The 13,791-nt window shown below is 51.3% G+C and overlaps 1 protein-coding gene across 1 annotated transcript in view; it reads left to right on the forward strand.

Moving 5' to 3' along the window:
- The first annotated feature begins 1,001 nt into the window (after nucleotides 1–1,001).
- Nucleotides 1,002–13,791, forward strand: part of WNT7A (Wnt family member 7A) — a 66,315-nt gene continuing 53,525 nt past the window's right edge. Inside the window, exons 1-2 of the mRNA XM_037037607.1 lie at nucleotides 1,002–1,341; nucleotides 6,615–6,841. Of these exons, the coding sequence (XP_036893502.1) occupies nucleotides 1,271–1,341; nucleotides 6,615–6,841 (298 nt within the window). The 5' untranslated portion in view covers nucleotides 1,002–1,270. The remainder of the gene's footprint in view (nucleotides 1,342–6,614; nucleotides 6,842–13,791) is intronic.

A 13,791-nucleotide genomic window follows, 5' to 3' on the forward strand; every position in this document is an offset into this window, starting at 1 on the left:
CAGTAATTTTCAAGGAATGGGTGTGCGGTTTGAAAAAGCAATTCTAGAGGACGGGCCGGCCTGGCCTAGGTGGGTAGAGATGGGGTACGGGAGTGAGGCACTGGCACTCATTAGCTGGAGACTTTGGGAAAACGCCCTCGCGCCCCTGAGCCTCGACTCCTTCAGCTGAAACTTGAGTCCCACAGGCTCATTGAACTGGGGGCTGTATCGCAGGATCGGTTGAGCACCTTCGGTCAGCCAGGACGCGGTTCCGGCGAGTGAGGCCAAGCTGCACTGCCTGTTATGCCCGCCAGGTGTCGCCCCGACAGTGCGCTGAGCAGCCGGCTGAACCCTGCGCTCTCAGGTGGTTCCATCGCCCCACTTCTCGATTCAGTGCGCGGCATCCAGGCCTCAACCCCACTCCGACTGTGGGCCGGGAGCGGGATTCTAAAGGAGGCTTCTCGACCTGGGCACCCGCCTGCTGTCCCAATAGAATAGACAGGGGTAGGGGTGGAATATGCTGAGCCGGTTATCCTCGCTCCGCCAAAAGCCCTAAGGAAGGGGGTGCCCTGCCCCGAAGCGGGCCTCGAAAGCTCGGGGGAAGGCGGAACCCGGGTGCGACCTAACACCGCACAGCCTGCTCCACGCTCTTACCTCGGCGAGGAGGACAGGCAGACGGGCCAGGGCGGAGGGTTTCCAGCCGAGGTCGGATCCCCCTTCCCCGCACACACCCAGTCCGAGCACAGTCCCTGGGCGCCCACTCGCCCCGCACCTTGGGAGTTAGAGACCTCTGGGGAGCCAGTGGACTCCCACCTCCCCCCACCCGGCTCAGCGTCCCGGAGCCGGGAGAGGGCGCCGCGGGAGCGCGAGGGGCAAGCCGCGAGCGCGCGCCGGGAGCAAGCTGCAGGGTCCCTCGGGCACGGGGGCGCGGGGCGGGCGCTCCGGGAAGGCGGGCCGGGGAGGGACAGGAGAAAAGAGGGAGGGAGAGGCAGGGGCGTGTGGGTGCTGAACCCTCGCACTCCCCGCGCCTCGCACTTTCGCACCGGCAGCTCGCGCCCAGCCAGCCCGGCGTCGCTCCGCGAGGCGTTCGCTCCTCCCACTCTCCTCGGGCTCCGCGGATCCCGCGCTCCCCGCGAGGCTCGGAGCTGAGTCTGCGGACGAGCGCACGGACTGACGGCCCCGGGGACGCCTCGGCCCGCGCCTCCCGGGCGGGCTATGTTGATTGTCCTACCGGGGTTGGCTGGCGGGATCAGCACAGCTCGGCCCGCGGCCCCGGCGGCCGGCGGGGACTATGAACCGGAAAGCACGGCGCTGCCTGGGCCACCTCTTTCTCAGCCTGGGTATGGTCTACCTCCGGATCGGGTAAGGGCCGCTCGCAGCCCCTGCACGCGTGTCCCGGCAAAGTTGGCGTGGCCCGGGGAAAGACTGTGCAGCCAGAGAGCCACCGTCGGCCACCTATTCCCGTGGCTCTCAGAGAGGCCGGGTGGGCACGGTGCGGGAGCGAGGGGCGCACAAAGGTCCCTCGCAGGCGGGCGCCCCAGGGGTACGCGTAGCCCAGGAGACACAAGCAGGGAGACAGGCCGTCCTGAGGACATCTGAGTCTGGAAGCCCCCAGAAGCTGAGACAGCCGGTAGGGACGCCCCAGCTTGGGAGTCTCAGAAGAGGGCTAACCGCTGCAAAGGGCTAGCCAGTTCCCACGGGCCAGCAGGTCCAGCAGGAATACGGAGCCCAGGTCCAGGACCACAACCGCCCCCGGGAGCTCAGCCCCCGAAAGGCCCGCGGCACAGCCTCTCCTAGAGACGGGGCAGTCCCTGGTGGCAGGCGGGGCCGGTCCGTGCCACGGGGAACAGGTACCCAGAGGGAGGGATGTTCGCTGGCAAAAAACACAAACCCTGCTCAGAACCCCGGCACTACACGATTTCCAAAGACCCTCAGACTCCCGGAGCCCCTTCTAGGCCAAGGGGACAACGCCTACCAGCTGAAACAAACACACACAAAGGTAGAACGAGAGCTACCCGGACAGACCGAGGGAGACGAGCTCGCAGAGCCAGCGCCCCGAAGAGGCCGGACACGCGGCCCCCTAAAACTGGGCGCCGGAGTCTGTCCCCGCGAGGTTGGAGTAGCCCTCGCCGCTTCGCCGCTGCGTTTCTCCGGACCTGGGGCCTCAGGGCAGCGCCCTGGTTGGAAGGTTGGGGGCGTCTCGGGACAGATCTCGGAGCCGCATTTGCATGGCTGGTCGCCCTTTGTACGTAGGAGATTAAGCGTGTGAAAGCCGGGTGGCGTGAGGGGGGCTTCAGGGATTGATAGGGGTCCTGGCGCTAATGGGCCGCCTGGGCAGGTCGCACCCAACCCGCTCCCCCACCCCCGGGAGGGAACCTGCCCGCGTTCCGCTGGGGGAGGGGGCAGGCTAGGGGGGGCGTTCGGCAGATCCTTTGTGTTTGGTCGCTATCTCCTCCCCTCCGCCCACCCCGCGGCTCAGGAGCGGGGATTTCTCAAGTTGAGCCGCAGTGGAAACCGGCAGGTGCGCGAGAGCGACCGAGGCGGCCCGCCAGCCGCAGCCGCGGGCGGAGAGGCGGTGGGGCCCGCGCGCTGCCTGCCTGCCGGTGCGTTTTAAGTGTTATCGATTCGCCCGCGGCGGAGTGGCTTCTCTTTCCCCCTCTACTTTAATCTTCATCTTGGCTGCTGCACCCGCCGCCACGCGCGCACCCAGCATCCAGGAAGCCGGGCCGGCGGATTCGCGCTGGCCGCTCGCGGCTTTATCTCCTTTTTTAATTAGAAACGGGGCGGAGGGACAAGGGAGGGAAGAGAGAAAGGGAAAAACAACAGAAAATAACCTCCCTTGGCTGCACCGCCCGCCCGACCTCCCGCCGGCGCCGAGACCTCGTTGACTCCTGGGGGGGCCCGGCTGTCCCGGAAGGAGGGACCCGGGGAAGGAGCCGACCTGCGGCCCAGCAGCCGCCCTTTGGGGCGGAGAGAGGTCTAGGCGGGGAGAAGGAGTTGCAGGGTGACTCGGAACCAGGCTCTGCTGCTCCGTGGGCCTCAGGTTATCCATCTGTAAAATGGGCATGAGGGGTAAAGTCCCTAACAGGCCTTCTAGTTCCCCATTTGTGACTGGTTCCTTCCTGCTCAGGCCTGATGGCAGGGCATCTGTGGTTTTCTTATTTGATCTGGAGAGTTTATGTGACTGAAGCACTAGCCCCTTGTGACAGCCAGATCCAATAATAATAATAATAACTTTAACAACAAGATCTTCTAAGCACTTTCCGTGTTTTAACACGTTTAATTTGTACAACAGTCCTATGAGGTAAAATAATGATCAGGCCCAATAATGATCAGTATTCTCGCTGTAGCCATGGAAGTACAGAGAGGGGATGTGATTTGCCCAATATCACACAGCTAGTAGGTGAAGGAAAGGTAGATGGCACCCTAGCTTTGACCTTTTGGTCAATTTAGCTGCTACATTATTGTTCCTCTGAATTTTTGACCCTAATATAGCATTACACTTCCCTGCTGGTGTAGGGCTCTCCTTGTGATCAGCTAGGTGTTCAAAGATTCTTTCTGACTTGTGGACAGAAGATGCACAATCTTTCTATAGAAAGATTAATCTTTCTATACCATCTCTTCCTCAAACATTTCAAACATTCTGGCTCTGTGTTAGACTCTGTTTTAATGGCTGAGACGAATGGCCAGTAGCCCTCACTGGGCTCCTGTTTCAAATCCATCACCTGCTAGCCTCCATGTCTCAGGCTCTGTAAGCCTCTGTTTTCAGATATGTGAAATGCGTAGGGTGAGTCCTGCCCAGCAGGGCTGTTTAGAAAGTCCACATGGGCCAGTGTTTGTGTCAGCACCCACCATATTGCCTTGACACGTATTAGGGAGGCTGCAGAAGTTTATGCGTTGATGTGTCCAATGCATATTTGGGCAGCAGGTGGTCACCCGAAGTGACATTTTTTGAAGCTCCACAGTCCATTCATTCAGTAGCCATTTAGTGAACTGGCAGACAGCCTTCCTGCCTTCAGAGGCCTCATAGTCTAATGAGAAAGACAATAAATAAATGAATAGGAAAATTAAAAACAAATCTATTAAGACATTTCAGAAGACCAGACCGTGAGTAGCAAGAGTATTAAGTAAACAAAACAGAGGTTGTGATGGAAAATTAGGAGGGGTGGGGAGGGGAGACAGGTTCCCTTAGCTGGGTTGGTCAGGGTGGTGACTCTTGAGGTCCCATAAATGATGACGAGAAGCCAAGCATGTGCAGCTCAGGGGGTGAGAGCTTCTAGGGAGAGGTACCAGGAACGACAAAGGGCCTAAGACGGGTAGAAGGCTGGCATGAGGCAGGAGCAAGGGAAAGAGGACAGGAGTGGTCAGTTGTGCACCTGGAAAGGCATGGGACCTCAGGTGCTGTGGGTAGAGGGTAGCTATGCTTTAAGAAATCTCAGCTCCAGAACAGCTTTCCACTCCTGAGCTTCAGGATGGAGAGCCCAGTGGGTGGTCATGGCCCTCATTAAGTGGAAGCTCTTATCATTTATAGCCATACTGAGGCATCTGGGGTTAAATCTTCTCTTTCAAAGTAGTCTTGGGGATTGTACAAAAGGAAGCTACAGATGAGTAACCCATGTTTATATAAAGGAAGGGCTACCTGCATCATCACGGTTATTATTGGAGCCTGTTTGGGGTTATCTTGATATTAGGAAATGGCCCCACCCTCAGGCTCATAACCACGAGTCACACTGATTTCTATCTTCCCCCTGTACCTTTGCCATTTCTCCCCTCAGCTCTACCCTATCTATCAGTCCATCAGCCCATCAGTCCACAGCAAGTTTGGTCAGCTCTGTCTGCAGCCACCCCGTCACTACCACCAATGCCATGCCACTACCACCACCTCTTGCCTGTTATCCCATAGTCCTATGGGGCTGGAGAGATGGGATCCTGTCAGTATTATGCCTGCAGACCTTCGGTGCTTCCTGAGCATGTGAGAAAACTTCAGCCCTGGGCCATCTCTTGTTTCCAGTGTGTCTTCCTTCCCAAGCTCTGGTTTGCACCAGCTTCTAGGGGTCCTTCCTGTTACTTGTCAACAGTTCCCCTCCCACGACTTGGCATTTTCTGTTCCCTTTGCCCAGAATGCTCTTCCCTAGACCTTCCAACGGCTGGCCAATCAGATCTGCTTCACTGTTACTTCCTCAGGGAGGTCTCTCTCCTTGACCACCCCAGCTCCAGTGGTCCCTGTCCCTTCCCTCCCAAATCCACTCCTAATTGCCATCACAGCGTCTTTACTGACTGTTTTCATAGTGTGCGTCACGGTCTGAAGTGACCTGTTGGATTCCTTTATGATGTGAGTAACCAGAGTGAGGCATTCGGGGTAAGATCTGCAGCTCTACAGCTCCTTGAGGACAGGGCCTTTGCCTGTCTCCCAGCATAGGGCCTGACACCTGGTAGGCGTTTAATATGTATTTGTTCAGTGAATGACTCTCACCAGAATACTCATAAGCTTCTTTTAGGTCAGTTGTGTTCAGAAAGGGAGAGAGATACATGTACTTCATTGGCTTGTGGGGAGAAAATACTTAGAGCTTCTATTGACAATTTATCTTTAAATATATTTTGGTAATAAAAAGATACATACAGAGATTATATAAGCCATGTATGAACAGTTTTTTTTAAATGAACATCTGTGTACCCACCACCCTTTTAGAGGCAACTGCTACGTTAAACTCTATCTTGAGTTGGCCAAAAAGTTCGTTCAGTTTTGCTGTACGATGGCTCTAGTAGTGTTTGGTTGTCTTTAACTTCATTCAAAATTGTTTTGTTAGATTGTATTATGACAACTGTCACATCAGCATACATTTTTAAAAATTTGTCAAAATGAGTGAATTTTGTGCAGACACTTTAATACTGAAGATGGAAGAAAATACACAATATTTTCAGCATACTATGCTTTATTATTTCAAGAAAGGTAAAAGTGCAACTAAAATGCACAGAAAGATTCGCGTATGGAGAAGGTGCCGGCTCTGATTGAATGTGTCAAAAGTGGTTTGCAATGTTTTGTGCTGGAGACTTCTCAGATGACGCTCTACAGTCAGGCAGACCCGTTGAGGTTGATAGCGATCAAATCGAGACATTAATTGAGGACAATCAATGTTAAACCACATGGGAGACGGCCGACATACTCAGAATATCCAAATCAGTAAAGTTATTTGTGAAAATGAAAAGTGTGTCTTTTATTTCATGGAAAAAAACCATATGGACATTTTGGCCAACCCGGTCGTTTCCCTTTGTAGTTTTCCACATAGAGATGATTCCTAAACAGTATTAAGATTCATTTTGCATGATTTTAAACTTCATCTCAATTGAATCCTACCATAACTACAAAGGGAACTTGCTTGGTTCGCTCAACATTTATGTTTGACGTACATCACCTTATTATTTGGTATCGAAAGGGAAATCACGCCTCACTAATACTGTATATATACACTGCACAGATACCAGTGTGAGATCACAAATGAATAAACATGGTATCAATAAATCTGGGAGACTCCTGCTGGAAGCTGCAGGGTGAGGTGACCAGGGCCAGTACCCAGGGAGGACCTGTAGGCCATGCTCCCACCCTGCGGGCCTAATGCTCCCTTTCTCTGTTCCAGTGGCTTCTCCTCGGTGGTAGCTCTGGGCGCCAGCATCATCTGTAACAAGATCCCAGGCCTGGCTCCCAGACAGCGGGCAATCTGCCAGAGTAGGCCGGACGCCATCATCGTCATAGGAGAAGGCTCACAAATGGGCCTCGACGAGTGTCAGTTTCAGTTCCGCAATGGCCGCTGGAACTGCTCGGCGCTGGGGGAGCGCACCGTCTTTGGGAAGGAGCTCAAAGTGGGTAAGTGCTCCCCAGACACTGCAAACAGGGTCTTCTTACAGGCTGAGCGGGAACCAGAATACTCTCTCCAGAGCTCTCAGGGACTCCCTTAGTGCCCCATGCTGGGACGACCCCAATATGGGATCCTCAAGGTGCTACAACTGGAATTCAGATCTGATGAAGGCCAGTCCCTGGTTTGAATCTAGACCATGTCAGCGGTGTATGGCCCAAATGCTAACTGGCTGAGATAGCACTTATGTTGTTTTTTTAATTGAAGCCCAAGATTTAAAATTGGCTGTTTTACCTAAAAATACAAATTTCTGGCTTATTTTGAAAAATAAGTTTACACATGTATCACCATAGTTATAATGGGGTAGAGTTGAGAACACAACTTCCTTTAGGCCCATTCACTGCCACAGTCCCCACCACTCCCTATATTCATCTTATAGCCAGCCTTATAAGACTTGCCTGGCCACGGTGGGCATTTCTATTTGCAACCCTTGTTTTATAGAACAAGGGTTGCTTGGACATGCACACATAGGCATGCACAAAGTGTCAGGACACACATTTGGGTTTCCAAAACAATTGTGAGAAAAATCTAGTGGAAAGGATTTGGCCACCAGGAGGCCCTGATCAGTGAGGGGAAGGCTGTGTTATGTGTCTTGCTTATGTGTGCCTGGACTGGCAGGCCAGGACCTCTGAAGGCTTGCTTTGAACTGTGGAGTCTCCTGGAAGTCCACTCAACCTTGGGTTTCTTTGGAATGGAGTGGTTCACCTGGCCTGCTCAACTGCTCACTGGGCATTCTTGGGTCCTGTCTCTCCATCAGCCCCAACATCAACAAGTCCCTTGGTTCCTGAAACAGTTCACACAAAACCCAGCCACTGTTCTGCGTCCTCATTTCTTCCCTCTTGGATCACACAGGTGGTGTATGTGTCTGGGCTGCCAGGCCTCCACCCCCACCCCCATCATGCTGCTGCTCTCTGATCCTCCTGCAGACCCTTCTGCGGGCAGGGTCATCCTTTGTAAATGGAAATCAGATCATCTCATTTCCCTGCTTATAACCCTAGAATCAGAATGGAATCCCAACTGCTGACCTCTGCTCCTGTCTGCCCCCATCTTCTCCCTCCCCGCTGCCCACCCAGCCTCATCCTGTTTCCCAAACACATCACACTGGGTCCTGCTTTGGGAATACAGATGCAGGAGTTCCTTCTGCCTCAGATCTTTTCCCACAACCCCATACTCCTGAGCCTCATCCTCTGTGGACATGGCTCCATTTCAGCAAACTGATCTCACAGAACCTCCCCTAGACCCCTGCACGAAGTCCCCTATAGCCATGAAGCCCTATCTCATCATCCAAGCACTTGGCATTGCCTTCATCTTTTCCTCAGCTGTTGGGAATGCTGGCTCAGTGGGTATCGGGACCCCCTGTTACCAGTGAATGTTTTCTTCCCTTTTCTTCTTGCAAGGAAGAACGACATAATCTCAGTCCTGCCGAGGGTCTCAGTTTGTCATCACCTTCTGTGGCTGCCTCTTACTCACACCTGATGGGACTGCAGGACAGGATCCCAGGTTCAGGATGAGGTTGGCAGGGATGTGGCGGCCTCTTGCTGCAGGCCCTCTTCACACACCCCCCCTTTTCAACATCTTTGCGAGATAGGATGTTGCCTTGCACCGCTTGCCCTGTTCCCCTTCTCCCCAGTGCCAGGGCTCACCTTTCAGGGGGAGAACCAAGGCTCAGAGAAAGGAGGGGCTGCCCCAGAGCGTGGCATCAGCACTGAGACTCCGGTTCAGGTTGCTGAAATCCCCACCTCGTGTTCCTTCCGTTGTCATCACCTGTGGCTTTTCCACTTTCACTTGCTCATACTCCTTTATGATAGCGCCACCTGGGCCTGGAAGAGAATAGGAGCCAGGGCCAGGAGGCCTGTGGCCAATCTGGGCAGTTTGAGTTTCTAGGTGGTGGGAGCAATTGGAAATTTTTGAGCATGGTGTGACTGCCACAAGTAACTCACGTTATATAAAATAGCCACTCTCCAATGATTTTTGGCCCCTAAAATGACAACATCATATGCTTCAGTCCAATGGGAATTCTGAATTGAAGGGTGGGTGCAGAATTCATTCATTCATTGTGATCCATTGATTCACTCATGCATTCACCCGCTGCGGCTGGAAGCTTTTCTTCTACCTGTCTGGTCAGGGAAGGCCTCTGCATTCATGAGGTAGGTGAACCTCAGGCATGTTGAGGAGATGAGCCTGCCAGGCTGAAGGAATGGCATGTGCCAAGGCTCTGAGGCAGACACATGTTTGAGGAACAGCAAGGAGGCTGGAGTAGCTGGAGTACGGCAAAAAGGGGGAGAAAGAAAGGCTCAAAGGTCAGAGGAGCCGGGAGCTGGACAACACTACGTCTGTTGGGCATAGGCAAGATTCTGGATTTCCCTCCATTGAATGGAGAGCAAGACAGTGACAGGGGCTGACTTCAGACTTAGCAGCACTGCTCTGGGCCCTGGAAATGGAATGAACCCTGGAGGGACAAAGGTGGGAGTTGGGAGTCTGGCCCAGTTTTCCAGGCAGGAGGTGACTGGAGGCTGTGGAGCCAGTGAATGATAGCAGTGGAGATTGGCTTTGGAAGGGAGCTGCCAGGATGGAGGGATACTGGCAACCTAACACTTAGGAAGGAGTTGTCCTTCTAAGGTGGTGGTAGTGGGAGCAGAGGAGATGAGATCAGGATTGGACACCTTCCTGCAAGTCTGAGCACTCACTTTCCTTCTGAGCCTTGGTTTCCTCATGTATAAACAGCTATCCTGCCTGAGGAGACCATGAACAAGTCTCAAATTTAGGCTTTCTGGGCTCTTCATCAGCATTCTTGCCCCCATGGGGTTGCCTCTTTCTGGGAATGAGCAGTCAACAAGCGCTGTCTTGTGGGGTGAGAGATCGGGAGCGTAGTGTTTGACTTTGGGAGCACTGGACATCAAATTACCACTCCAAGCAGCAGGACACATCTGCCATTGAAGAAACTTCCCAGAGTCTCCAACCCATGTTTTGCTTACATATCATTGGCTAGAATGTAGTCACATGATCATACCTCACTGCAAAGGAAGGTGGGAAATAGTCTTTCATTCAGAACAGCTGCGACCAGCTAAGAATCCGTGACTGAGGAGAAAGGGGAACATTGACACTGGGGTGGGAAGCCAGTCCCCGACAGGTTTTCCATCCCATGCTGAGACCTAAGGGCTCTTCTTCCACCACTCCCTCCACTTCCACTCCGGTCTCGAACTCTGCTTGTGTTTCATGGCTGTGTTTTGCCTTCTGAGTGTTCCAGATTTTACTGCATAGATCTGAGGATGGCCATGCACAAGGCCCTCTTGGATGCTAGAAACTGAAACCCAATGTAGGCCACCTCAGAAGAAAAGGGGAATTCATGTTTTTGCATAAGAAGTAACTGGAAAGTCAGGGATGGTGCTGACTTTCAGAATGTCTTGGACCAAAGGTAGTATTGGCTTCTACCAACCCCAGAGCCACCTCTTTGAACAGAGAGATGGCTTTTCATTGCTAGCACCGCAACTTTCAAGTTCAAGTCCTGCAGAAAGCCCTCAACCTTTCTCTGACAGCACCTGCAGGATTCCTATGGTTTACTCTGATTGGATCAGATAACAGGGCTTGATTTTTGGTTGTGTGTCCATCAATAACAATCACAATGGCCAAGCGCAACAATGCTTTTGTTGGCCAGGCATGGAAGCCCCACCCAGAACATTTCTCACGGGAGTGGTATTGCTCATGAGTCTATTAGTCAGCTCAGGCTGCCTGGAGAAAGGACCACAGGCTGGACAGTTTAAACATGGAGATTTATTTTGTCCCAGTTCTGGAGGCTGGAAGTCCAACATCAAGGTGCTGGCAGGTTTGGTTTCTTCTGAGGCCTCTCTCCTTGGCTTGCAGATGGCGACCTTCTTACTGTGTCTTCACAAAGTATGTTCTCTATGTGCATGCCCTTGATGTCTCTGTGTCCTAATCTCTTCTTATAAGGACACTAGTCAGACTGGATTTGGGTAACCCTAATGGTCTCATTTTAACTTAATCACCTCTTTAAATGTCATGCTTCTTGATACAGTCACATTCTGAAATACTGGGGGTTATGAATTTGGGGGAGGGGGATACAACTTGATCCAAAACAATGAGTAACCACAGAGCAGCATTGGTCTGTGCTTTAAGGGAAGGACATAAGGGGTATAGTGGTGCTCAGAGGAGAGACTCCAAGGTGCGAGGTGTGGGCTGGACAGTGGCCTTGACCTGGGTCTCTAAGGGTGTGAAGAGTTTCATTGGTTAGTGAATGGGACCCCAGGCTGAGGGAACGGTGGTCTCAATATATGGACATTTGATTGCTAAGGGGATGGTGAACAGGGAGGGGTCTGCAGCCTCAGGAGGCAAGGTGCTGCTAGCCTCAGGGGAGATGACAGGCTGTCTATTCAAGGGTCTTAAGATGACAGGGATAATTTGGGTGTTTGTGTGGCCTCCATCAACTTTATCAACTGCTACCCAGTGTAGCCCTTGGGGATTTAAGAAGACATTCACCTATGTCCAGGCTTTTAAAAAAATAATACAATCACCCCCCTACCTCCACCTTCAATCTGTACCACCCAACACAGCAGCTAGAATAAGGGCAGGCAATTTACATCCATTTCTGTGAACATCCCTCAGGCACTCCCTGCCTCTCCCTCCCAAGCCATACTTTCTCTGTCCTGAATCTTGGGTTTTCTGTTCCTTGCTTGCTTGTGTCTGATTTAACCTATTGATATTTTCCCCAGAAGTCAGTTAGTTGGTTTTATGTGTAGGGGGTTGGCCAAAAGGTTTGTTTTGGTTTATTTTTCCATAAGATAGCTCTAGTAGTGCTTACTTGTCTTTAAATTCATTCAAAATCATTTTGTTATATTGTATTGTGACAGCTATCATATCATTTAAAAAAGCTTATAAAAGTTGGTGAATTCTTGTGTAGTCATTTTCATTATGAAGACGGAAGAAAATTTTAAGCGTATTATGCTTTATTATTTCGAGAAAGGAAAAAATGCAACTGAAATGCAAAAAAGATTTGTGCAGTGTGTGGAGAAGGTGCAGTGGTTGACCGAATGTGCCAGAAGTGGCTTGCAAATTTCTATATTGGAGATTTGTTGCTGGATGACGCTTCACGGTCTGTTGGGCAGACCAGCTGACGTTGACAGTGATCCAACTGAGACATTAATTGAGAACAATCAACATACACCACATGAGAAATAGCTGCTATACTCAGAATATTCCAATTAATAAATTTATTGGTGAAAATGAAAAATGGGTCTCTTATTTTACAGAAAAAACCATACGAATGTTTTTTACCAACCCAATATTTAATTTTATAAAGAAAAGTGTCACACTATATGCAATCTTTTGGAATTTTTCACTCATTTATCTTCCTGGTAGCTGCTGTTGATTCTATTGTTTTTTTTTTACCCTCACCCAAAGACATGCTTATTGACTTCAGAGAGAGGGAAAAGGAGAGAGGTACTTTAAAGAAAAAGGGAAAGAAACATCAATATGAGAGAACATCGATCAGTTGCCTCTTGTACGTACCCCAACTGCAGCCAAAGCTAAGAATGTGCCCTGACTGAGAACTGAACCCGGTTTGCAGGACAATGTTCTAACCAACCGAGCCACACCACTCTGGGCTGTTGATTCACTTTAGCTGTGGTACATAGACCCCAGCGTGCACCCATGCTCTGGGTTGTGGGGCATGTGGGCTGTGTTAAATATTTGCTGTCACTAAAAGTGCTACCACAGGTCTCCTGGCATCCATGTGCATGCGTTTCTCTTGGGAACATACAAAGGAATAGAATTGCTGGTCACGGGGTAAGAATATCAACCTGATTTCCACAGTGATTGTGTCAAGTACCACTCCCCATGGGCAAACAGTGTTGATCTATAGCCTCTCCAACATCTGGGATCATCCAGACTTCATTTTTGCCTAAGGAATGGGGGTCAGATGCTTTCTCACTATCATCTTGGTTTGCACCCCACTGAGAAGGGATACTGTTGAAATCTCTTCCTATATTTACCAGCTGTGTGTGTTTACTCTTCTGGAAGTTGCCTATTCATGCTTTTTGCCCATTTTTCCTTGGAGTTGTGTGTTCTCCCCTCAGTTTGGGCCATCATGATTATATCATGGTACAAGTAGCAGAGTATGAACTAGCTCAGCAACACCTCAGGGAGGCTGGGTTAAAAGGGGCTTCAATCTCTTGCCTTTTACATTTTCACTGAGGACAAGTAGGGGCCTGTAGCTGACATAGCCCTTCCCCTACATGTGATTTTCATATGCCACCTCATCTGCTCTCATCCATTCCAGAAAGGGTGCCTTCATCTCAGGCTTGGAGCAAGGTGGAGACTGACTAAAGGCACAGGACTATTTTGTGGCAGGACTGAGACTGATAGTGGTTCACTGTTCCTGAGAGATTCTTCTGTTGGTGTGCATCTGCCAGATTTGAGATTGCTGAGTGTGCCATGACCCTGAGAGCCTTGTCTTGTGGCTGGATTGTGGGACTGCCAAACGAGTACCAGGATCCAAGTCACACAGCCAGGTCGCCATCCCTGCCCCACCACTCCCTTGCTGGTGCCTCTGAGCAAGTACATCACCTTTCTCATCTCGGTCTGGCCATCTGCAGAACAGGAGAGTCATGTGGGCCACCTTGCCAAGTGGCACAAGTGTTATACAGGATGTAAGGCCCTGGCATCTGCTGGGTTAGGGCCATCAGAGGATATCCCTTGGTCCCTCCCATGAGGCCTGCACGTCCATCTCAGATGAAGATGAGCATGAGGAACTGGGGATGCCTTTCTAGATTTAATTTTTGTTGCAACAGAATGGGAAGATGTAGAATGAAATGGGGAGAAGCTATTGGTTCAATTGCTAATCTAAGTTCACTGTCTTGATCCTACCAGCCTGTCCACTCTCACCACC

The sequence above is a fragment of the Sturnira hondurensis genome, unplaced genomic scaffold (assembly GCF_014824575.4).
Source record: "Sturnira hondurensis isolate 20B ecotype Veracruz unplaced genomic scaffold, ASM1482457v3 Scaffold0023357, whole genome shotgun sequence".
NCBI classification, from domain to species: Eukaryota; Metazoa; Chordata; class Mammalia; order Chiroptera; family Phyllostomidae; genus Sturnira; species Sturnira hondurensis.